The sequence below is a fragment of the Microtus oregoni genome, unplaced genomic scaffold (genome assembly GCF_018167655.1).
Source record: "Microtus oregoni isolate MIOR12 unplaced genomic scaffold, Mior012 000002F_ref0000024, whole genome shotgun sequence".
NCBI classification, from domain to species: domain Eukaryota; kingdom Metazoa; phylum Chordata; class Mammalia; order Rodentia; family Cricetidae; genus Microtus; species Microtus oregoni.
Window position 1 is genome coordinate 79,023,733 of NW_024543061.1, and position 25,543 is coordinate 79,049,275.

A 25,543-nucleotide genomic window follows, 5' to 3' on the forward strand; every position below is an offset into this window, starting at 1 on the left:
AAGAAGTTTCCAAAAAGTATCTAGAAATAAACCTGATAAATGAGGTGAAAATTTTAAGATAGTAATGTAATAAAAAGAAGAGGACTTGAGACAAAAAACTCTAAATTTGAAAAATCAATAATATGAAAATGGACAATAACAAAAATAATCTACAGGTTCGGTGCAATCCTCTTCAAAATTCTAATCACATTCTTCACAAAACTAGAAAGAAATGTCCCACATTTCACATGGAAATACAAGGGGAAGCCATAGGAATACTACAGAGAAAGAACAGCGCCAGAGGTCTCACATTCCATGAGCTCAACGTTTACAGAGAGGTCGTCCTGACAAAGACAGTGTGGCTCTGGCACAAGGGAGGCACGGAACTGTTGTGGGATAATCTTTGTGTACACTGTGAAGATGTGCCTCTGCTAAGGCACCTTCTGATTAGTTTAATAACAAGCTAAACAACCAATAGCTAGGCAGGAAAGGATAGGCAGGACTTCTTCCAAGCAGAAACAATAATATCTAACCTTAGCACTTCTCAAAAATTGATGTTTGGGATCACAAACAGAGAAATAAAGCAAGAAAAAAATGGATTCAATTTGGAAAATAAAGTCAAATTATCTATTTGCAAACAAGCTGAGCTTGTGCTTATAATGCCCCAGGACAGCAATGGAATCTCAGATCTCATCACAAGCAACAGAGAAGAATGTGAACCCAGCTCTGAAAACAGGAAGTTTTACTAGATGACACTACCAAGCTTATTAAGATAGAATTAGTAAGGGGGGGGGGATAAGCAAAACCTTTCCAATTCCTGCAAGAACCCAAGCAAATGTTTGAAAGAGCTCTATTGACAAAATCATACAGTCTGAGGAAAGACACCAAGCAGGACCCTAGAATACAGAAAAGCTATTCTAAGTCAGTCTGGCTAGATTAATGTTGAAGGAAATTGGCCATATTTCCAAAAGCTGTCTATAGATTCAATGAAATTCCCATCCAAAACTCAGTGGTATTCTTCATAATAATATAAAAATTTAAAAAATTGCAATGCATATGAGAACACAAAAAGGAAAGGCACAGAAAGTCTGTTGAATGTGTTCGGCCTTCACATCAAGGGAAAGCAGATCAAAGCTCTATTGGGGTTCTGTCTCACCCGAGTCAGAACTAACCAAGGAAGGGAAACTCAGCAACCACTGACAGAATATGGTGAGATGAGACTGTGCACTGTTGGTGGGAAAGCAGGTAGTGCAGATAGAAATACCCTATGGAGAGTCCTCAAACATGGACTACTGCATATCCAATGGACTACTGCATATCTCTACTGTGTCCCAATGGACCTACTATGTGAACACTCACACACCCTGTGGAAGGCAGCTCTCCTCAGCACAGGCAAGTGATGCAATCAGCTAGTTATCCAACTACATAAACAGAGGTAAAATATTCCATTTGAACACAATTTCAAATAATAATCCATTTGAACAGTGTATTCATGCCCCATAAATAAGAAGGAAGTCTTGTCATTTCCAGGAAAAGGACAAAGTCACAGATCAGATTAAGCAAGACAGTGCAGACAAATATCATCTGTTTGGTATTATAAATAGAATCTAGCAGGGAAACTGGGGGATGAGACATAAAAGTAAAAGAGAGATTATTATGATTGAAGAAAGGAGGGGTGGGAGAAGAAAGGCAGCGGGATATCCAATGTTTCTAAAATATACGATATGCCTTCATGAACATAGCACAAAGAAAACATTACTTCGTACAATAAGTATATGCTCATAAAAATAATTAATTACTCTTTCAAAAAGCAGACTTTTACGGTGATTGGTGCTTGTAGTACAGGCTTGAGCAGCTGAGACAAGAAGACCACACCCAATTTCATGGCATCTTGGACTACATAGGATTACCTGGCTACCCTGGATTACAGAGTGAGACAGTATCTCAGAAACAAAACAAACAACAACAACCAAAACAGCGACAACAAGTGTCACACAAAATAAGACTGTTGTCTTCCAGTTTTGCTCTCGGCAGCCCCCAGCGTCATGTCTTCCCCTATCAGCCTTTAAATGCACACAAGAATGAACACAGCCCTTGCGTCTCTGCCCCGTTAGATGTAAATTACAGGCCTTTTCTCCTCTTCTTGAGTGGCTAGCTGGGTGTTGGAAGTCCACTGCCTCCTCCAACAAATGGGAGCAGAGGAGGGGCTGAGGCTGACCCTCGTGCGTTTCCAAGACTGCTTTGTTGTAACTGGTCCCTGAGTCATTGAGCTGGTGTCTCCGCAGCCACCCAAGAGTCATGGGACTGCCTATTCTGCAGTCTTTCTCACACATCCAACATAAATTTTTATGGTGATTTTTAAAGCACACTTAACACAAGTAAATGTATTTTTATCGCTTGACTTTGACAATAACAATAATTGACCCTTTCAGGAAACTATCTCCTTCCATGTGTAGCATTTATTGGATCAATGTTTCTTTTCAGCTACAAAGCATTTTCGTTTTCCTGCTGGCTCACATATGCTGGGAAGAAGCTGTGCCAAGTGAAAAGCTGCAGATCCGTGCCAGTCACAAAATCATTCTTTCTTCTGGTCAACTGGAATGAAATGTAAGTTTAATCTTTATTCTGGCTGTGTTGGCTAGCTAGGAAAAATCAGCCCTTATTTCCATTTTAAACAGGACATGGAGAGAGAGAGAGACAGAGACAGAGACAGACAGAGACAGAGAGAGAGGCAGAGAGACAGAGAGACATACATATACACACAGAGAACCCAGAGAGAGACAAAAACAAAGAGACAGACAGACACACACACACATACACACACGAGAGAGAGAGAGAGAGAGAGAGAGAGAGAGAAACAGAAACACACACATGAAAGACAGATATACACATACACACAGAGAGAGGCAAAAACAGAAAAACAGAGACACACATACACACACACATGAAAGAGAGAGAGAAAGACAGAGAGACAGAGACATACACATATAGAGAGAGACACAGACAAAGACACAGAGAGTTTGGCCACCATTTAACTGATCCAATGGTACAGCAAGTACAGATAGGTACATAGATAACACTGTTTCATCAACAGACTTAAAGCCCATCGAAAATCCTAAACAACCAAATCATTCCTGTGACTGAATTGAGAAGCAGGGGAAATTGTAACTAGGAGAGACACTATTGCTCATCGACATACTGAAGATCAGGGATATTCTGAAGTTTAACCGAGATGGTTTCAGCTAAAGGAAAAAAAATCACCTGATAGTATGAGGTCTCTCTTTTCTCACATAAGTCAGTCATAATTTGTTTAAATGATCAGTGGGAGGGGCAAGCGTGCACGTACTAGGTGAATGTATTAATTGGCAGGAAGGGTGTAAAAAGAGGCTGTTGCTTCCCAAGTGCCAGTCCTGGGTAATCACACAAAGCTTAATGTTAATTACAAACTATATGGTCTATTGCTCAGTCTTATTGCTAACTAGCTCCTACTTTTAAATTAACCCATTTCTATCAATCTATGCAATGTCATGTGTCTCATGTCTTACTTGTTGGTCTAGTACATCTCGCTGGTTCAGCTGCTGGCTGCCATCTCCCAGACTCTGCCCTTCTTCTTCTCTGTGCTTTTCAGTTTGGATTTCCCACCCACCCTTATTTTGTTTTGCTATAGGCCAAATTAGCTTCTTCATTAACCAATGGGAATGAAACATATTTACCTCATACAGAAGGATTATTCCACAGTAGGAAGGCCCTTATTTCCACCCCTAGTGATCATTCCTTAAAATCCAAAGTCAAGTACCTGATTTTTTCGTGAAGATTCGTTTATTTTATTCTATATGTGGGAGTGGTTGTCTGTACTTTTGTGAGCTATGTGCATGCAATGCTCGTGGAGGCCAGGAGAGGGCACTGGTTCCCGTGAAATGGTTAGGAATCACCGTGCAAGTGCTGAGAATTGAATCCCAATCCTTTTTTATTGGGGGGGGGGGGGTTCGAGACAGGGTTTCTCTGTGGTTTGGGAGCCTGTCCTGGAACTAGCTCTTCTAGACTAGGCTGGTCTCGAACTCACTGTGTCCGATCCCCCAACCCCTTAGCTACCTTCTTGACACTATCCCTGCATCCCTTCCCTTGTCCCCATAACACAAACCCTCCTGCTCAAACTCTTGGTCCTACCACCCCCTCCGCAGCATCGTCAAGTTTTCAGAAGCAGTGATCTTTACACCTGCTTCTGTTCCACTTCCTTGTGGCCCCTAATGTTTCTCTGAGATCAGTGTTCTCACCCTGCCAAGTAGAATATGCCGCCTCTTGTCTCTCAGCGTTTTCACCAGGTCTAGCTCTGGAAGACAATTTGGTTCTTCGAATTAACCTAACTCACTGAAGAATAAAATGTGAGTGTCTAGGAGTCTGAGGGTGTGGTTAAGTGACAACATCTATCCAACCATAGTGCTGCCACAGGCAACAGAGACTGTGTCCGAGACAGGGTGTTCACCCTTCTGTCCCCCACCCCCCCAGGATCTTTCCCACTCCACACCAAATTTAAATTACTCTGTAACTTTCACATTCACCAGCATCCCTTCTTTGTTTAAGGTTTCTAATTCCGTTTACCAGAGATGCAACTTCCATTATCTGCCCCGTTTTAAATCCCAGAATCAGCTCTATCTGTAAACTTCTCCATTGTCTTTCCAATTCATTTAAACCACAGGACAGGGAACCCTGATTGCTTTTCGGGCTGAGGAGGGGGGGGGGGACTTAATTGGGGGAGGGGGAGAGAAATGGGAGGCGGTGGCGGGGAAGAGACAGAAATCTTTAATAAATAAATAAATTTAAAAAAATTATAAAAAAACCAAACTACTGGTGTATTTTATCATCTTGGTATATTCAAGACATAAAAATAAGTATATTGTATATTTATGAATATATGTGTTGTATAAATGAAAATGAAAATAAATATCATGGAAGTAAAAATAAATAAATAAATAAACCCAAGCCCAAATCATTTAGTGTAGAGCACTGGCTGTCTGATCCTGGCCTCTGTGTCTTCTCTTCCAGGACCAACCCTGGTCCTGCCTCTCTATCTTGCCTGTGAACGGCATCTACCCTACCGAGAACAGAGACCACTCTTTGCTAGAGGATCTCTTGGGTCAGAAAGGCACTGCTCCTCTCCATCCACCTCGCACACACTCTCAACTTCCTTCTCCTCGACTAATCTTTTCTGCATCGTGGATGTCCACCTTTCCTTTTGCTGCTTGGTCTGAACTCCGAACTTCTCTCAAATGGAAGTGTCATTTTGTATTTCTGTCGGCATCTGCTAAGTGGTATAGATTACTTGTTTGTTTGTTTGTCTTAAGAAATTTTTATTATCTGTCAGCTAAGAGAGCACAATGTAGAATAAAAGTTCAGTGAGGGTTATTGGTTAATTGATAATTGTTTATGTAACCAAGAGCTCCTTTAAAATGTGATTAACCTGTTTAATTGATGAAATTATTTTTTCCATTTGACTAAAACTTATTTCTGGTTATTTCCAAAAATCAAAATCACTTTTACCTCAAGAGAAAAAAAAGAAGTCTAATTATACAGTCAGCTTCACAGAAAAATAAGGAAGTCATTAATATTTTTGAAAATGGTATTGATGCATTTATTTTTTTTAAACTGCTCAAGTGTTATTTTTCTATGAGATCCTTGATTTCTGCCAATGGAGGAAGGTATTTCAACCTAGAGTCATTTTTCATTTTGCTTCCATTAAATATATTTACATTTCATTTCCCTAGACGCCACTAACAGTTTTACATACCTGGGGGCTGGAGAGATGGCTGAGTGGTTAAGAGAACCTGGATTCAATCCCCAGCACCCATATGGCAATTCAAAATGTCTGTAATTGTAGTTCCAAGAGTTCTGACCCCTCACACAGACATGCAGGTAAAAGGCCAATTTACATAAAATAAAAATAAATAAGCAAAAACAGTTTTACATACTTTATTAGCATGTATTCATTAATCAGAGTCGAAAGTATATTTCATTGCTGAACTTTAATGCTAAGCACCAAATTGTCTCTGGTTTGCAAAAACTTTCTCACACAGAAGAAAAAACATAAATGTCAACTCATTTTTAACTTTCTCTATGATGTATTTTTTTATTTTTATGTACATATATGTGTTTGTGTGAGTACATGCCTTATATGTGAGGGTGCCCATAGAGGCCAGAAGAAAATGGCAGGCCTGTGGACTGGAGCTGCAGGCAGTTGTGAGCCGCCTGACGTGGGTGCTGGGAACTGAACTCTGATCCCCTGGAAGAGCAGCCAGGGCTCTTAACTACAGAGTCAACTCCTTAGCCCTTATTGCAGTATTTTATGAAGTATACTTCTTTTTTAAAAAAAAAACTGAAATGTTCATTCTTTTGTTTTTAAGTAGTCAGGGAGAAGTTTAAAAACAGAAGCAATTTCCCAGTGAATGTGAGTCCACATATATTCAGAAGATGAGCAGAACACTACTTAGCATGCATGTACTCTTGCTTAAAATTGGTTTTTATGAAAGTGAACGGACGGAGATTGGCAGCAACCATCAACTGTAATGTCTCTGTTTTTATCATTCGTAATGTGAAAAGCTCAAGCTATACAGGAAAACCCAGCTCTTCTGGGGAAAAAGAACTTTCTAGGTTATGTGAAAAATGGAATAAGATTATAGCTTCCATCTCAGAACAGAAAAATGAAATCGTAATAGGGAGAGTAGATTATAGATAAAAGAACATTCAAGAAATTGCTGTGCCTTCTACATTATCATCTCAACATTTTATGCCATTTCGGAGATTCTTTTAAGCTCAGAAACATTTGAATGAATATGGAAACTATGAAATAATATAAGTACAAAATACATAGACACCAAAATATGCAATATTTTAATAAGTCTAAATTTTCCCTTCTTTAAAAGTAGGTTTCCATCACTGTTTTCTTTCCTCCCATCATGCTCCCCGGACTTCCACTAGAATTGCATTTCCTTTCCCTAGAAAAGAACTTTTTTATAAATAAAAATCTTAAATACACAGCAGCTAATATAAATGATTGTGTGACTGACTGAACGAAATAACGGAATGAAAAAGACAACCTACTACCTGACACCCATTGTGCCATACCACAATGGTTTCGTGGATGCGGAAAAATAAGAGTTAAGGTTAAGGGGGACTCATCCTCCCCATAGCACCTTATTCATTAATAGCTCACAGCTGGTATTACCTTAGTATATAACATCATACACTAAAATTTCATTAAATTGCTTCAATCCCAGAATCCTCTTCTCTGTTTCCGATCAGTTAAATTATCTGCTACATTTCAGTGTAAAAACTAGACTTCACCATCAATTTCTTGCTATCCTTTTCTACTGTCAGTCAAATTTCTTTTATATACTGTACCTCAAAATACCTCATCTGGTTCTGTGACTGTTGGTAAGTCATTTCATTTGTATTTTAATAAATAAAGCTTGCCTGAAGATCAGAAGTAAAACAGCCCCAATGATCAGTCTTACAGATCAGGTAGTGGTAACACACACCTTTAATCCCAGTGGCCGCACTAGTTTGCCATAGAAACCAGGTGGTGCATGCCTTTAATCCCAGTGGTGCACATCTTCAATCCCAGCCCTAGAGAAGAATATAAAATTGGAGGATTCTGCTCTTTGACACAGTCTCATTCTGAAGTTTCCTGGAGGCAGGATCTCCATTTTCAGACGGACATTGAGATAAGAACCAGTGGCTGGCTGCTTTGCATTTCTGGTCTTGAAGCCCCAAATCTGTCTCTGAATTCTCATTAACCATGCTTCCGACTGTGAGTTGTTCTATTATCACCCCTAGGCGCTTCTTTTCATACATGTGCCACAGCTAAATATAGTTAAGTGACGTCAGCCAGCCCTGGACCTATTTCTCCATAGTTGAAGGAAAAATCTCTACTCTTCCTGAAAAGGGGTACACTATTCTTCAGACCCAGCCAGTGCTGCCTTCCAGCACCCTCTGCCGTCTAGCACTCTAATAAACTCTTTGACTGCTGAGTGCTGTTTCATCATTACTCTTGAACCCCATTCATCCCCTCAAACCTAGTGCCATCCAGTACCTGAGCTCAGAGCATCTCAACTGCATTATATCCAGCAGACAGATGTGTTTGTGTTTTTCTAATCATCTCCCAAATTCCTGGATCTCAGCTTATTCCAAATATAGAGTCATAAGTAACTCTTTTATACTTTCATTCTTTTCTTTCAAGAATTCTCTTTCACTCTTGGGGATAAGTTCAAATTTCTGTAATTGGTACTCAAAGTTCTTAGGAATCGAGGAGCACATGTTCTTCTAGTTGTATCGCCTTCTACTTCTTCCAGCTTGACCTTGTCTTTTATAGCAGCCACTGTGAATGACTCACCGTTCCTCAGGCACAGCTAATCTTTTGATTCATGTGTTGCATGACTTTTCCTGAAGAGGTGTGACATACATGTATTTACCCACATCTGTAACTGGATGATATACCAAAACGTAATTCTATTTAAATCTAGCGGCTGAGCTAATCAGATTATAGCGCTAATTATAAGAGCAACAGGAAGCTACTGTAAAGCCCATCCCTCCCAGCTCCAGACACAGGTGACTCTTCCAGGCAGAGAGCATCCTGCTCTCGGCAACCCTTTGCTGCTTTTAACCTTGGAGAGGGACCTCGTGAATCTCATGACTGTTTCTTAAACTTGAAATTTCCTGAGTTTCCTAAGCTTGATTTCATTAGCTTCTTGAGACTTAATGAGCCTCTCTCCTGCCCTAGAAGGAAATATTTTAATTCACAAGAATCCTCTTCTTTTTTCCCATGCTGTGTGTTATGTACTTTTCCCTTCTTGAAATACATTTTTTCCCTTCCTGGAATGGTTTTCTGAAACTGCATCTCATTGCAACCCAGCCTGAAAAATTCGTGTTTCTGAGTCTGGAAAGATGGTTCAGTACTTAAGGGAATTTTCTATCAAGCTTAATTACTTGAGTTTGAACCCCAAGAAACCATATGGTAGAAGTAAAGGACTCTAGCAAGTTGCCCCCGATCTTACATTCAAGCCATGCAATCACACAAACACACACGCATGCACACACACACACACGACCACCACCACCAACAACAACAACAGCAACAACAGCAACCAAGATCCATTTCTAGTTATTTATTCCCTAAGGTAAATTTAGCCAGTCATTCCTATGTGTTTACAATAGTGTATGAGAGTCGGTTACTCTATATTTCAATGACTCTGCACGTCCAAATTATCAGAAGAAAAATTACTACTTATTGAATATTGCTATCTTGTATATCTTATTAAAAATTTCAAGGGAACATCTCAATTCAAATGCTCAAATATTTCCCCAAATAATTACAAAGAAATTTTGTAGAATCATGGTTATAAATGGATACTTCCTTTGCTTTTCAGAATCAATTTTCCTCTTGAGATAAAGTCACTTCCAAGAGAATCCATGCTTATTATAGAAGTGTTTGGGATTGACTCTGCCACCCACAGCGCAAATCTGCTGGCCTGGACCTGCCTTCCACTGTTCCCAAAAGAGTAAGTCTATCACCCATGATTAACAGAGCTCGGGTCCCGGTTCAACCTTCCGGGAACTGAATGTTCTTCATGTTATGGCATAATGAGAAAAATCAAGAGGACATTTTGTACTAAGATGAGGTAGCTTGATATAAATCATGAGTATTGAAACCAGAACAGAAGGGCAGAAATGGAGACCTGGCTTTAGCTGCAGCCCATGCTCTGCTCATCAGCTGGGTCATTTACAATGGAGAGCGGTTGGCAAGACCAGTCTCAGTGACTCTTTCTTCTCCAAGCAGCCAACCCCTTTGGAATTAGTAATTCAAAATGACTGTGCTGTCATTTAGAATTTTTAAAAAGCCACAAAATTCTGACTAAAGTAAAATTATAAAACATGAGTGCTTTGCTGGTCTCTTATTGCCAAGAATAAATACTTGGTAACTTCTGAAAATGCACAGAACTGAGTTCAGATATTCTCTCAGAATTAACAGCCTTTACAAAGTCAACTGTTTATTTAGCCTATAATCCATGAGAATTATTCATGCTCAGAACATAAAATAAAATCAGCTAATGCTTTTAAGGGAAAATATTTCCAGAAGCATCAATGTATTTATTTATTTTAAATAAAGGAAGTCCAGTTTTGAGATCAGATAAAAAAAAATCTGAGACATTCAAAAATCAGAACTTGTGTTGTTATGCTAATATTAGTATAAGGCATGTTTCTACATATTGTCTTAGAGAAACTTGGTGTTATGGAAGTGCTTAAAGTATTGCTTTTAATTTTTCAGTTCCAACATTCATCTGCTATAGACAACTTTTATCAAGCAAACCAGATCAAACTTTGAAAATTCATTGGGTTATTTCTGATCTGGACCCTGGGTGTGTGCATCTCCTTGTGTGTATATGTGTCTCTGTGTGTATATGTATATATGTATGTGTATCTCTCTGTATACATGTGTGTTTGTGTGTCTTATGTATGTGTGTATGTTCTGTGTGTGTAAGTATATGTGCTTCTGTGTATGAACATGTCTGTTGCTTGGTTTGGGTTTTGATATTTTAGCCCATCTCCATGTGTGTATTGAGGGCAGGGAATGTATTCATCTCTGTAATGTCTGCCATCTTACATAAAGCATCATATAAATAGGCAATCAATAGAGCTTTGTTTACTAAAAAAATCAATCCCTGCATTTAGATTGTTAAAATCTGCAAAAAGCACAGGTCAGCTCTAGGAGAGGTGTCTGCTGCTGTTAGGGGAGGGACATTCCAAATATCTGATTGGAGCTTTAGGAACAACCGTGACTTTGCCCGTAAGAGCCTCTGTACAGGTGTCCATCTACCTGTGAGAGACCTTGCTTTCAGTTTCATCAACAGAATTTCAGATGTGGCATTTCTAGCATTTTTGGTAAAGCCATATTTCCAGTTACTAACTGGAAAGAGCATCTGGAGCACTAGGTTCTCATTACCAGCTTGCCGTATGCAGGGACGCCAGCAAGATGAGGGCTCTGGGTTGACATGCATCACTTACAATTGTTTTCAGGGAATGGCCTTCCAGGGCGGGAGTCTGTAGAAAGCAATTATCAGGGACTGATCCAAGGTGATGAGGCTGCAAGACCAAGTATGCAAACCAGTGATGATGAGGCATCAGAAAACCCGATAGACTTCGGTGATTATTTCAGCAAGCGTTAGGAAATGTATTCTCAGGAGACCGTTTCTCATCAAAACCAGAAAGCATCGCCATCTCTCCTGGGATAAACAGTCAAAAGAAACCCAGATTGTTTTAAGGTATCAGAAATCCATCAGGTGTAGCTGCTGAGACACAGCCACAAATTCTATTTTGTGCCTCGCAACAATTTGTAGAGATTCTTATTCAATTTATTCGGTGTAGATATTTTCAGATCACAGAAAAGAAGCATCTTGTTTTTATTTCCACCCATGGGATGACCTTTGCCCATGAACATCTGATGTTGAATCTCTCATTAAGGTTTGAATTGCCTCTCACCAGCTGTATGCAGTAATAATGACCACTTATATTGATATTCCAACATATACATGACCTCAGGATAGCTTTCTGGAGGCATTCTGTCTCTTCAGGGCCTCCACAAGTGGGCTTTGAAAACCAATGATGATTAAGCTCATATAGACCTATGAGGGATGTATTAGTTAATGTCTACATACAAAAATCAGCTTTGACATTTTCAGGCATCCAAACCACTCACTTTCAGTTCTATAAAGAAAAGTATCTCAAATCCAAAGGAAAGATTTGGTGGGAAAAATCATAGAATCTTCTTTTGCAGACAAGATTGTCTATGTACCAACTGCACTACAGCAAGGATTTGTTTCTTTCAGCACAACCCTGTGCAAGAGCTCAGGTCCCAGTTTAAGGTTACAAATAAATAGTGTAATTGTTATTTAGCATTTTTATTCTGGAAGCTACTTTGCCATAGAGATTCCCTACCTCAGTTGAACAATAGCATTTTCTTGGATGTTATAATATAAAGCCAAATTCCAGGTATCCCCCAATGCTTCAAATTCAGTTCTTTTTTATTTTATTTTTGAGAGCAACAATATTTTCAAGACTCCTGGGATGAGTTAAAGTCTTAAATATAAAAATCATTTGCATAGTTTCAAACATGACTTAAAATCAGTCTTAATCTCCAAACAATTTGATTGCTTAGGCAATTGCCTGGATTATTAAGGCTGACCTCCTCTGTTTCAGAATTTAGCAATAAACAATAGTTGTGTTGCTCAAGCTCATTGGTTTTCTTCGGGTCCACAGGAGTTGCTCAGTCCAATTGCCACACTAGGTGCTGAGGAGATCCTTGGAAAGGTAGTCTAATGTAAGGTACCAGGCAGCTTAAAAACAGAACGATAGCCAGAATCCAGGTCTGAGTTCTTGCCTTTGCTCTTTCTATCTTCAACTCTCTCCCTTCCTGTTTTGACATGCCACGTCCCCCTCCATGAACGTATTGTAAAATTGTCCTCCCCCCTACACAGGCTCTGCCTCAGGTCACAAGAGCTCCTCTCACTAGATCTACTATTGTCAGTCTCTCAAGGGATTCCATCAAATCAGGTCGTCAGGTTCTTCTGGTCTTTCAGTGGCATAGTCCTCTCTACACTCTGGCTCCAGATGTTGGGAACTGATGCAAAGACTCCTGATCACTAAACTCAATAACCATTACTGTGTTGTTTTAGGAAGCAGGGTGATGGAATCATAATCCAGAGCATTTGTCTTTCTCAATGAAGCAAATTTGAGGTTGAAATATTTTTATCACTAAATTGAACAATAGTCAAGTTTTAAAAAAAACTTATGGATATGCCAGCTCAAATATCCCCAAAGGCCATATGAAAAAGCAAAGTCTAATTTCTAAACATGTCATATTTTTTAAAAACCTCCAAGTGCATGAGTGATGGATACTGCAGGCATGCCTTGCAGGAAGAGTTTGAAGTCTTATGGTCAGGTCTAGTTTGTATCTCCCCAGCGCCTTTCTGAAAGCCACCTTCACTGCCAGAGGAACCACCACACTGTGAGAACTTTTGAAAAACATTGATTTTGTCCAGTAAATTTCAGGATGCTTAGTTAACAATGGCTGGCTGATTTAGGCAAGCTCCATCCTATCACAAAGTATGATGTATGTAGACTGTCTTTGTAACATTTTTATTTTGTTTTGGGGTGTATGTTGGTATGTATTACAGACTAATATTTTCCCCATAGTATCTTATTAAATTTTGTTTTATATGTATAGATATTTTGCATGCATGTATGTCTATGCACCACTTGAGTGCCTGGCCCCCATAGAACCCAGAGAAGGGGTATTGAGGACCCTAGAACTGGAGTTACAGATGGATGTGAAATATCATAAGGGTTTTGGGAATCAAACCCAGGTCCTCTGGTAGAGCAATCTGTACTCTTAACTGCTGAGCCATCTCTTCAACCCAGTAGATTTTTTAATTACTTCTGATCCCCACCTACTTTGTTTTAAATATGTCCATTTTATTCCCTGTGTACTTAAATTTTCTTAGTTGTTTAAAATGAAACCATACTTTATTTTATATATAGCAATACAATTTATATAACAATGGTATAACAATTTAACAATACAATTTTTAAATAACACCTTAATAGAATGATTTGGTACATTAAATAGAATGAGAAAGGAGAATAATTCAGGTTACAAGAATACCCTCAAAACTAATTTTTAAATGGCAGCTTTTTCCAAATAGATCAAGGTAACAGCACACTCAGAGATGAGTCAGGTCTAATTATTAGTGCTGTCATGGTCGGTGAAATTCAAAGGAAAGCCCCCCCCCATCTTCTAAAGCCACAAACACTCTCAGATCTGTTTTATGTTCCTCACTGCTACTGATCATCTTCTGACATTTGATTTATTTGAAAAACTATGAAAGTCCTTCTTGTAGCACCTGGCATAGCCTATTATCTGAAAATTAGCTCTCCAATGCTAAACAATCACCTCCAAAACAATGCCACTCATTTATTTTCTCATACGGCCTTAAAATCTGTATACCTTTACCTTACACTGTCCATCTGGACTTTCATATTCTTCATGCCCACTTTCCTAAGCTCTGTGTACCCCATTCCTACACAAGCGCTCTGAGGTCATTCTGAATCCTGTGCCACAAGATAGAGGCTGGGGAGGCTCTTACAGTGCAATCTATCTAAGGGCAGAAAGAACAGACACCACTGGATTTCTTCTTGATAGAAGCCAGCTCCCATAAATCAGATTTGTTTTGCTTCAAATGTGGCCAAGCAAAATCACAAATATAACACCTTCCCAAATGCGGGTGTGAAAATGCAACTAGCCCCTCCCAAGCTCCATCCTGCACGTAATGAGGGCAAAGGGCTCTCGGCTTAGAGCAAGGACTGATTAGCTGAAATATGAAATCTCTTTTGGATAAAAATGCCTAGTCACTTAGCTTTCTTTCACTCTGCCTCTCTTCCTAACAAGATGACAGGACGATGAGGTTGAGAGAAAGGGAAAATCTACAGAGATCTTGTGGCCTGCTGACTCTGACCTCCAGACCACAGTCCCCTTCAGAGCTTAGAGCTCCTTGTTTTATCAGAAACTGCTGGATAGTGCAGCTTGTTAGGGATCTCCCAGTGTACCCGAGGGTGCTGGGTTGCCCGAGTTGGGTTATCTCAGCCACCACAGAACCACCTGAGGTTCTCTGTCAACTCCTGAATTGAATGGGTACCGAAAAAGTGATTTGTCTTCAGGTTACATTTGCTTTGATTAATTAACTAATTTTCCAATTTTGTATATTGAACTCAAACACCACTCTTAGTTAACCATTGGAATATGTTAGCATATTCAGATTTGTGCACCAGTACCACTAAATATTTTTTTATAAAAAAATGTGGATTTAGCTGTTTTTGCAGCCATTGGAAACATTGGTGGTTTTCTCCATGGTTAGAATATTTTCTATATGCTCTCTCATTTACTATGGTAATTTACAACCAATTTTTAAGGATTCTGAACATGAATAATCTTTCTATTTATATGCGAAGGAACATTTCCTTTGTGAAGTCCTACAACTATTTTGATTCTGCAGCTCATATGCTGTGCTGATTTAAACCTTGCATTCTTATAAATTTAGAATCTTTAAATGCCCAAGGAATTTATTTAATTCAGGGGGATGGAGGAAAAAGAACTTCTGAAGAACTACTATCCCTTCTGAGTTCAGGCACCCATAAGTCCAGAGTCCAAATCTGAGATTCCTAATTCCACTTAGTCATCGCCACTGATGGCAGTCATTGATACATGCTACATGCTCCTGTTAGGAACTACTGTAGTAATTGTCACACTTGACAAAAAAGTGGTGTCTATGGAAACAGCTTTGCATTTGACATGTTAGTAGTGAGCTCACAATCCATGTCTAGACATGTGGGATATTTTATTTCTCTTCTAGCTACTGAATGAAGCCACAGAAATAACCGCTGCTTTCTATCCCAGAATAAGCATGTGTGAAGACACTAATAGTTTTCCTCTTACTGTGACTCTTGTCTGTGTGTATGTGTTATCTTTTGCAGAAAGTCTATGATGGGGTCTAGGCTATTCAGCATGACATTTCAGAGTGAGCCTCCCACAGAAATGATAGCTCCAGGAGTATGGGATGGGAGCCAGCCTTCCCCACTGACCCTGCAGGTAAGTGTCAAGCTATGAGATTAATGTACACATAGAAAATTCATGTTGTTAAGCAGTGTGGTAACCAGTTACAGAAACGCTTTCTTCTAGGGTCACACATACATGATCCCTTTCTCCAGTTTAGAATTGGGTGCCTTCTGTATCTTTTGTTTTATGCCCAGAACTCTCCAAGCAATTTTTCTGTCAGCCTATATAATAGCAATTCAATAGATCGCTTCACCATCCTGAAGGATAGCAGAGAAGCCTTGCTATCAACACTCTCCTTAAATGCATCCAATTCTTCTTTCTGTTGTCTAAAATAAGTCATTGTTATATATTATTAACCCAGTGCCTTACAGCTGCTTTTGCATTGTGACAAGCCATCAAAATCTCTTCTGCTGCACGTTTGTTAAATGGCTGGATTGTAAGAGATGAATAGCAAACAAAATCCGTGTTTATACCTTTTTTGCCCTAAAACATGTCTATTCTCTGTGATTTGTGATGGGGAAAGGAAATTGCTCAATGATTTCAGCTTTGGTTCATACTGCCAGCAGCACCTTGTTTGCTCATGTCTGTGGCTCATACTGGCTAGAGATAAGCAGCACAGACACAGCACTACGCTCATGTCTCTGGTCCATCTATCCACACTGGCTAAAAATCAGCAACACAGATACAGTACTATGCTCATGTCTGTGGTCCATCTATCCACACTGGCTAAAAATCAGCAACACAGATACAGTACTATGCTCATGTCTGTGGTCCATCTATCCATATTGGCTAGAGATCAGCAACATGGATATAATACTATCTAGAGATTCAGGAGTGTGGACTTTCCATCCATCTCTACAGAAAATGGGTGGCATCCTCAGAAACACAGTTTCTCAAACTTGGCAACATTTTGACTGGGCATTTATGGTTCCATCCTGTGCATGGCCGGATGCTGAGCAGTATTACTGATTTCTATCCAGTAGAATATTCACTCCCCAGTCCTGGGAACAAAATTGCCTTGCACTTGTCATCATGCTGGAGAGGACACAGAGTTCTGGTTCACAAGCACGAGGTTCGAGGGTATAAGGGATAGAGTTTAGAAATATACACAAAAAGATGTTGATGAAGGAGAAGAATGAATCCTATAAAAATGTGGCTTCATTTTATGGTAGAAAAGGTCTTTCCAGGAACCACCTGAACAACATTTTAGCACTAGCTTGGTGGCAAGAAATAGGTGAGTCACGTAGACCTGAGGATGTCAGGTCTAGATGATGACTGGCTGGCACGTGCCTTGCAGCAGGACACAAAGAGGCACTTCATTCCAGTAAGGAAATCTGCCATAGACCTCATAAATTTTCCCATGCTAGGCCAGAAAGAATCACCAGACTTTAGTTTTAAAGGGCCCCCCATTTTGATAAAGTGAATAGCTCGTTACTGAAGAACCTGTGTTGATATTATTAAAAGTCCTAATTTAAGAATCCAAAGCACCATGTCAGGCTTTCTGCTGTATTCTAGAACAGGAAATTGATCCAATGTTGAATTTTAGGGGCTGACTCTGCTGGTAAAGTGTTTGCATGAGAACTGACATTCCTACCCAGAACCCACAGGGAAAATGGCTGAATCAGTGGTATAAGCTTACAATCTCGAGTGCTGGGGCAGTGAGAAGGTGAATCCTTGAGACTTCCCTGGCCAATCTGTCTAATTGAGTTAGTGGACTCCAGAGTAGTGGCATACCTAGTCTCAAAATAACCATTGAGTAGTGCCTGCAACATGACACAGGAGTTTGTCTTCTAGCCTCCACATGCAAACACACATGCACGCTCAAATGCACAAATCCAACACACACAAGATTAGGAGACGGTAAGAAAATTAAAAGCAGGCCGTAGAACCTTGAGTTATGTCAGGGAATAGATATGAGTCAGAAAGAAAGACATCAGGCTGTCAGTTGGGGGAATGCAGACCATAGTCTCAGCTCTCTAACAGAGAATGTCAAAGTATTAGGCAAGTCTTTAACCCCCTCTTTCGACCTCTGTGCATTCAAGGACTGCCCACTGTAGTCAGGTCCTCTTTTCTGGTCGTCCTTACAATATGAATGGTAAAGGATGCAGAGCAGCCATCCAGGTATGACAGGGGTGTGATGAGTCACACACAGTTGTTCTCCAGGTAAATAACTGTTGACACATCCTAAGACTGCTGCAGGGAGCAGGAACAGCTGACAGGGGGAAGTGGATAAGAATTCAGAGTGGAAACGAACAGGCAGATTACTGCTGGCCTTTTCCTGGGTCTCCTCGTCTGCTTGCTTGCACTTGCCTGGAATCCATTTGAAACTTCATCAAGGCGTGTGCATATGTGCAGGAGCATATGTGTGCACATACGTGTAAAGGCCAGACGTCAACCTTGGGCATTGTTTCGCAGTAGCCGCTCACCAGGCTTTTTGAGATTTGGTTTCTCACTGCCCTGGACCTCACCAATTGGGCTAGGCTGACTAGCCAGTATTCCCCCCAAGGTCTGCCTGTCTCTATCCCCCCACCCTGCCACGCAACACACCACATTCCAAGAGAAAGTATGTTTGTCTGTCTGTGGCTTAGCTTAGTCCGAGAAGCTCTAGTTTCATCCGTCTTACTGGGAAGGGTGCATTGTGCTTATACGTCATTGTTTACTGTGGCTCTTCCTGGGGGCTAAGCTGGGAAACCAGCGCAGAACTAGCATTCATGTTCTCTTCCACCATCTTAAGGTCTTCAGTCTCCCAGCCAGTTCCTTCAGGCTGACATAAAGTTGTGCTAGTTCATTAGCTACTGTTTCTTATATTCTTTTTACTCAATTTTTGATTTTTTAGATAATTTCATGCATGGATACTATATAGACATAAATTTTAGCCCTTCTTCTCCTCTACCAACTAATACTGTAGCCCCCAAACTAATGACCTCTTCTTTCTTATCAATGTTACAAAAACACAGGTGCGTGCACATACATGCACACACACACACACACATGTATTCATTTAATGTGGCTCATATGTACATGTAGTATGGGTTTGACCACTTGGGATTCAGGAGACTCATCTCTGGTGCCCAGTAAACTCTGGCCAAATAGAAAGTAGTGTGACCTACAGAGACTGCGTATGCTTTCATCTAAATCATGACAATCATTGTTTCAAGATTCATCTCAGTAATATTAATATCATTTTGCCTTAGATTGTCTTATTTTTATCATGTTAAAGCAATAATTAATAAATGATAACAAAGCTTATTCCAAAATAATAATTACAATAGACATTATGGATTAATAGAATGAACTAACCAGTTTCTAATGTAAAATAATAAGAAACCTAAATAGAATAAACTGTATTTCAAGCTGTACCTCACACATACTAGAATGTTCCTAGATTTTCTCCATTAAACCTATCTAACACAGTTCAGCCAATCATAATAAAGTATGTGGACTATTTGAACTTTAGAATGGACAAAATTATTAACCTTAAGAAAAAATATGGAGCCTAAACTGTCCAGCTCACCTCCATAGTGCAAGAACAGCCTGTTGTCATTTTTGTTGTTGTTGTTGTCGTCTGTTTTAACTCTGAAGCAAGGTTTAACTCAAAACATATGGACTCAGGATACAAGGGTGAAAAGATTCTTGTCCTGTCAATAGATGGGACATCCAAACTCAAAACAAAAATATTGTTTGGTTACACAATGCGCATGGCAAACAGGGCTTAAAAGGGGGACATGGGAACATTGGAGTCACTGTTTTCATAAGAAGCTCATAAAAAAGGAAGTACAATTGTCTTCATATTTCTTTACTTTATAACAGATAGCAAACTCTAATAAATTGTTCAAAAATTATGTTAAAGCAATCAGCACAAAATAGAAATTACTATTTCTTTCATTCCTACAAACCTCAAGTAAATGTTATGAAATTATAAATGTATTTGCATGCATGTTTAGTACATAGAAAATCACCTCTTCGTTACAGATAGATTTTCCAGCTGCTGGGTGGGAGTACGTGAAACCTGATTCTGAGGAGAACAGAACTGACGTTGAAGGACCACCAAGAGAGTGTTTAAAACACATCGCCAGACTGTCCCAGAAGCAGACTCCTTTGCTGTGAGTGAGCCAGGCCTGAGAATGACTCTCTCTGTTATGCTCTCGTCAGCCATACTTGGAGCACTTGTGTCTTCTGAGGGAGCACCTGCAGTCCTATACCGGCCTCTCATTTCCTGAAGTCATGGTGCTAGATGATCAGTTAATGTGGGCAAACTGAGAAATGATTTTGCCTCATCTACAAAAACTTTTTATGTCTTTTAGCAACTTGATCTTTAGATTAAGGAATGGTATGAAGTACTAAAGTACCAGAGGCAGAGACAGGCTAGTGAACAGCATCACATCTCAGAGAAAAACGGTGCTCAGTCATCATCCAATAAGTTCTGGGAAGCTGTTTTAGTAAGCAGGGAAAATTGGAATTTAATTATCAAGGCAGATATTTAAAAGAACAGAAATAAATCATCTTTAATAAACACTAAATCAGTTAATAAGTAATTCTTATACTGTGTCAACCAGCAATTCTCTAAATAAAGCCAAAATCACTTGGAGGAACTACAAGATAATTAATGGCATTTATGCTTGCTACCTGGTAATGTCTGAGTCACAGCTCAACATCTCTGCTCATTAATAATAAACCATAGGCATTAACTCTAGAAGTTGTACACATGTACATATATCCATCAGTATGTACACAAAAATTGCTGGAACCACAGTATATGCATAGCATAGGACACTTTATTTCAAGAAAAAATCAATTTAAAAAGAAGAATTATATTTCCCTGTAAACATAAGTTTAAGAATGTGTTAAAGAATCAGTAAAACCAATAGCCCACAAAGCAACTGGGAGTCAATTTGATTTTCTAGGCAAGACCTTGGGATTTCTGTAAGGTGGAAGCAAAGCAGTGGACTCTGGAAGTAGGGACTAGATTGGGAAGAAATATAGATTCTCAGTTCAAAATAGATGACATTGGTTATTATTTGGAAATACGTCACCAGATAAACCAAAGAACTCAGGATAGGTCAATGGAGAAGACCAGGATTTAATTTGATCACTGGGAAGACAATAGAGTCATTTCTGATAGAGACATCAGTGTGGTTGAGCCCAACTGTGAACATTCAGTACAGACATGGTCCATCTTGAGTCCTACCCTCTAGTTTCAGCCCATACCATTGTGGGTTCATTCAATTCAAACTGGTGACGTAAACCTCCTTCACAGGCTCCCCCTGTGATGGTCCCTCTTCCTCCCTGAGACTCCGATTGGACATTTAGTTTTCTGAATTATTCTTTTCTAAATTTTCTGCATGATTAAATCATATTAAAGTTGTCACTGAAATGCCACCTGTCACAGGGGGGCCTTGCTTGACCACCTCACCCAATGAAATCTTCCGCTCTGTAACCACACTTACTAGTCTGTCATTGTCAGGTTTATTCATGTGTTTATTTCTTCTCTCCTCACTCATTTGCAAGAACTAGGAGGACAAGGAATTATCAATCCTGGTTTTACTGTGTTTTACTTATTGCTATGTTTCCAATCCTAGCCACTGTTTTTCCTCTCCAGTGTGTACCCATAAAACCTGAGGTGTCCTCCTGTAATATTTGCCCAACAAAGCTACTGTATTAAAAAGGATGGAAGAGTCTCACAATCCTAAAACACAAATACTGGCAATCTCTTTCCATGTCATTTCCACCTTCACCACATGAATCCTCTTTACTACTTTTTCCAAAAAAAAAAAAAAAAACCCACACACATACACACACAAAACATTACATTTAAAAAGTGTGCCACTTAAGAACACTGCTCAATGTGTCATTGTAACAAGAGATTTTAATTACAAAAAAGTGACGATGTTACAAAATTTTAAGCATATTTAAACAAAAAAGGCCACACCTAGCAAATTATAGCTAAATATCAGGAGTTTGTGTTTATAAATTAACCCCAAGTTCATGGTATTTAGTTTTACTTTTATGTTTTTTTTATTATAACCTTTGTTTATTTTGAGAATTTAAGCATGTACAATGAGACTGGATCATATCTACCTACATTTCCCTCTTCCAGCTCTCTCCAATCCCTCTAACATGTTCTCCTCCCAACTTTGTGTGTGTGTAATGAGTGATTGAGTTTGATTAGCACTGCCCATGTGTACATGAGTGTGGAACCATACACTGGAGCAGGAGAAAAGTGTCAGTAGCTGCATTCTGTAAAAGGAATGAGTCACACCCCAGTGATTATGCACAGCTAATTGCTCCTCACTTGGGGTTTGCTATGGAGAGAATCTCCCCATCTTTGCTGAGATTTTGGCTAGCTTGAGCTTGCGTGGGTCTTGTGCAGTAATCATGGACTCCATCTTTAACTTTTACGTTGTTTTAGGCTCCTCTCTCTGATGGCCTCTGAGGTGGTAGCAGTGGTTGGGAAAGATGGTCTACCTAAAGCTGAATAATCTCCCTCTTTCTCTGAGTTCAGTTCATGGCACCTGTGTATGCGTCAGGGTGCTCACAACTGCAAACACCTCTAGTTCCAGGAATTCCAAATTCCGCCTCTGGTTTCCATGAGTATGTGTGTGCGCACACACGTGCATGTGCACACTCACTCATGCCATAGACTCACGCGGTCATACACATTAAAAAATTGCTAATTTAAAGACACACATTTTAACAGTTAATTAAGTACCCCAATTGAATTCTACTTGTCTTTCTGCTTCAGATTTTGTTTATGTTAATTGTATACACTAAAGAAGCAACATTTCCTTCTGTTTCACTTAAATATAATTATTCATGTGCTGTGCAGCAGTGGCTCACTCTGGACTGTGGGAAGAGATAGATGACAGCCTTCAGTGTGTGGCGTTTACAAATAACATTCAATTTAGTGGCTGAATCACTTAATGTTTTATCATTTGCTCGGTGAGTTAATTATCCCTTCTTTCAAATTAGCCACAGCAATCAGAGTCGGGAAATTCAGACTCAAGATACACTGCAAAGGTTCTTGTGATATTTGTAAAAACAGATAGGAAAATAAAAGCTTCATGTCAACCAATAAAGTGGTTCCCTATATATGGGAAGCTGAAGGTTAAAATACATAAGAAAAGTTCGTTTTGAAATTAGTAGATATGTCTGCTTTAGCGTGAATTGTACCTGGGACCAGATGGTTCTTGGGAACTTGCAGAATTTTAACACAGGCAAAATGCACAGGAAGCAACTGTGTTTTCAGACATGAATTTCTCTAAGCTTAGAGACGAAAAAATTTATAAATACTGTGTGGTTTGGTTATTTTAACAGAAAATGGTGGGGATCAGAGATTAATGATAACAAGGTAGTCAGAAACTTCAGAATACAGTGTTGGCAGAAGGAAGGTAGACAGGCTGAGAGCTGGGCATCTACCCTGGAGCAATTAGTTACTATTTATAACCGGGTATTTTTCCATGGCCTACAAGGAGGTGTGAGATGAATGTGGACTTTAGAAGTTGAGCGAAACTGAAGAAGAGAAATTCTGACCATGGACATATACCAGAAGTTTGATAAATAAACCAGAAAGGTGTATGCCAGGAATAAGTCTACTGTAGACTATCTATAGATAGGTGCTGTCGTAAAACTGACCTAATATATCATAAATAGAAATCTCAAAAGGTTCAGACTGGATTGCCTGAAATTAATCCTCCTACTGAACACCTTGTTTGTTCTTTCGAAAGGAAAGCAATAGGAGGATGCTCTGAGCAGTGTGGCATTCCTAGTATCTAATGGCTCTTAACTAGAAAATGCTCTTGGGTTTTATTTAGCATGTAATCAATTTATAAAAAAGATAACTGATTATTAGGAAAACAAAACTACAGATTATATTGAAGTAAGAGTTAATTTAAATAATGTTAGAGATTTAAAAAACAGATGATTTCAATACAGCAACTCTAAGGAAAAAAATAGGCAAATGTCACAAATCCAATGTTTAAAGTTAATCCATAAATATACATATGAGAAAGAAATGTGAAAATAAGTTAGACTTCCATCCTCTGATTACATGTACATTTAGAAATTGATGTAAAAGATAACAATGACTTAAAAGTAAACAAAGCAAAAATAATTCAGGGTAGAATACATGACCTGGAACACCAGTTCAGAGTTCAGATGAAACTCTCACAATCTCCACATAAGAATGTGAAACTTTATAGGCACCTCTGGAAATGGACTCTCCTGCTGTGGGACAATGGTCTTGTACCCTGTAAAGATTTGGCACTTGTATCAAAACACTGATTGGCCAGCAGCCAGGCAGGAAGTATAAGCAGGACAGCTAGAATAGGAGAATGCTGGGAAGAGGAAAAACTCAGTCTACAGTCGCCACTGAGATACAGAGGAAGCAAGATGTTAAAAGGTACCAAGCCACATGGCTAACACAGAGAAGAATTATGGGTTAATATTAAGAGTTAACAAGAAGACTGAGCTATTAGTCCAACTAATTTATAATTTAAAACCTCTGTATATTTTTGGGGACTGAACATCTGCAGAACCAGGCATGACAGAAACCTCTGTCAACAGAATTGGCACCAACGTGGACAACTAAGTCCACTTAAAACCTAGAGAGTTTCAGAAGGAATTCTAAACACAAAAAGAACAGAGTTAAGCATGGCTTCTTGATGGCAGCATTTTCTCAGGTGGGCAAGCACATATCATTTAAGAGAGGCTTCCTGACTCAGCTTTAGAAAAAAAAAACCTTGTAGCCCTTTTAAGAGGCTCTGTAACAAAGCACCTAAAAAGTGTTTATAAATAGCCAGCAGCATGCTTCTTGGTGGTGACAGGGTCCTGGAAACTCCACAGAGTTGTGACAATAAGCATGGTTTCCATCAGTCCCTGCACCATGAAGACAGACTCTCAGAAAGCAAAGAAACTGAGTGGATCCAGCCATCAAAGCCACAGTTTTAATCATAGCCATATTGTTTAGCAAATTAAAGACTCATGAGGTCAGAAAAAGAGATATACAGTAAAGGTAGATTCAGATTTAAAAAAAAAAACTCTAAATGGTTTAGAGTGTCTTTAAAAATATCTGTAGGTTTGGGAAAGAAAAGAAAAAGGATAAAGCCCTTAAAAAAGAAAGAGAGAGAGTAGTTGGATGTGGTAGCACACAACTTTAATGCTAGCACTTGGGAGGCAGAAACATGTGGATCTCTGTGAGTTCAAAGACAGCCTGGTCTACAGAGGGAATTCCAGGACAGGTAAAGATACACAGAGAAACCTAGTCTCAAAAAGCCAAAAATTAAAAATAAAAATAAAAGAACTAGAGTTTAAAATAAGACCAGGTAAAGATGGAAAATGCACAGAGAATCTGGATACTGTATGTTATTGTGTTGTCTTTGAATTATTTGATGGCTGAGAAAGGAGCAATAGCTGCTGAAAGGCACTTGACTATAAATGCTGCTGGATTAATATAACATATATATTTTGAAAATGCCTTGACTTCAAATTTTAAATCAAAATATATGTTGCTTTGGAGAAGAGGTTTTGCTTTTGTTTCCACAGGTAATGAGAGGCTGTGGATTCATTCTGGGTTAAGAAAAATCAAGTTTGATCAGGGAAGACCCACTGACAAATTTCTGATAGGAGAGGAAGGCCCAGATGTTCCAACATTTCAGAGGACCTCTGCAGGAGTTTCCTCTGAGTTCTATACTCAGAAAAGCCACAAGACTGCTGGCTGAGATGATCAAGCCTCACAGAATATTCAAGTCATGACTTGGCCATAATCCTAAATTTTCTTTAGGTCCCCTTAAGATTATCAGCACCCCCAATCAGCAGAAAGTAGCGTAAAAAACTATGCCCACATTCCCAAAAAAATGGATTATTGATATTTTTCTTTGTTTATAGTGTTGGTTACAAGTTGTTATAATT

The 25,543-nt window shown here is 39.2% G+C and overlaps 1 protein-coding gene across 3 annotated transcripts in view; it reads left to right on the forward strand.

The window, feature by feature from the left end:
- The window catches only part of Pik3c2g (phosphatidylinositol-4-phosphate 3-kinase catalytic subunit type 2 gamma), a 314,439-nt gene that overhangs the window by 66,078 nt on the left and 222,818 nt on the right, over positions 1 to 25,543 (forward strand). For 2 of the 3 annotated variants that reach the window (XM_041640636.1, XM_041640645.1), the window contains 4 exons: positions 2,464 to 2,586; positions 9,399 to 9,530; positions 15,556 to 15,670; positions 19,610 to 19,740. In XM_041640636.1, coding sequence (XP_041496570.1) covers positions 2,464 to 2,586; positions 9,399 to 9,530; positions 15,556 to 15,670; positions 19,610 to 19,740 — 501 coding nt within the window. The remainder of the gene's footprint in view (positions 1 to 2,463; positions 2,587 to 9,398; positions 9,531 to 15,555; positions 15,671 to 19,609; positions 19,741 to 25,543) is intronic. The other variant, XM_041640651.1, reaches the window with a different exon arrangement.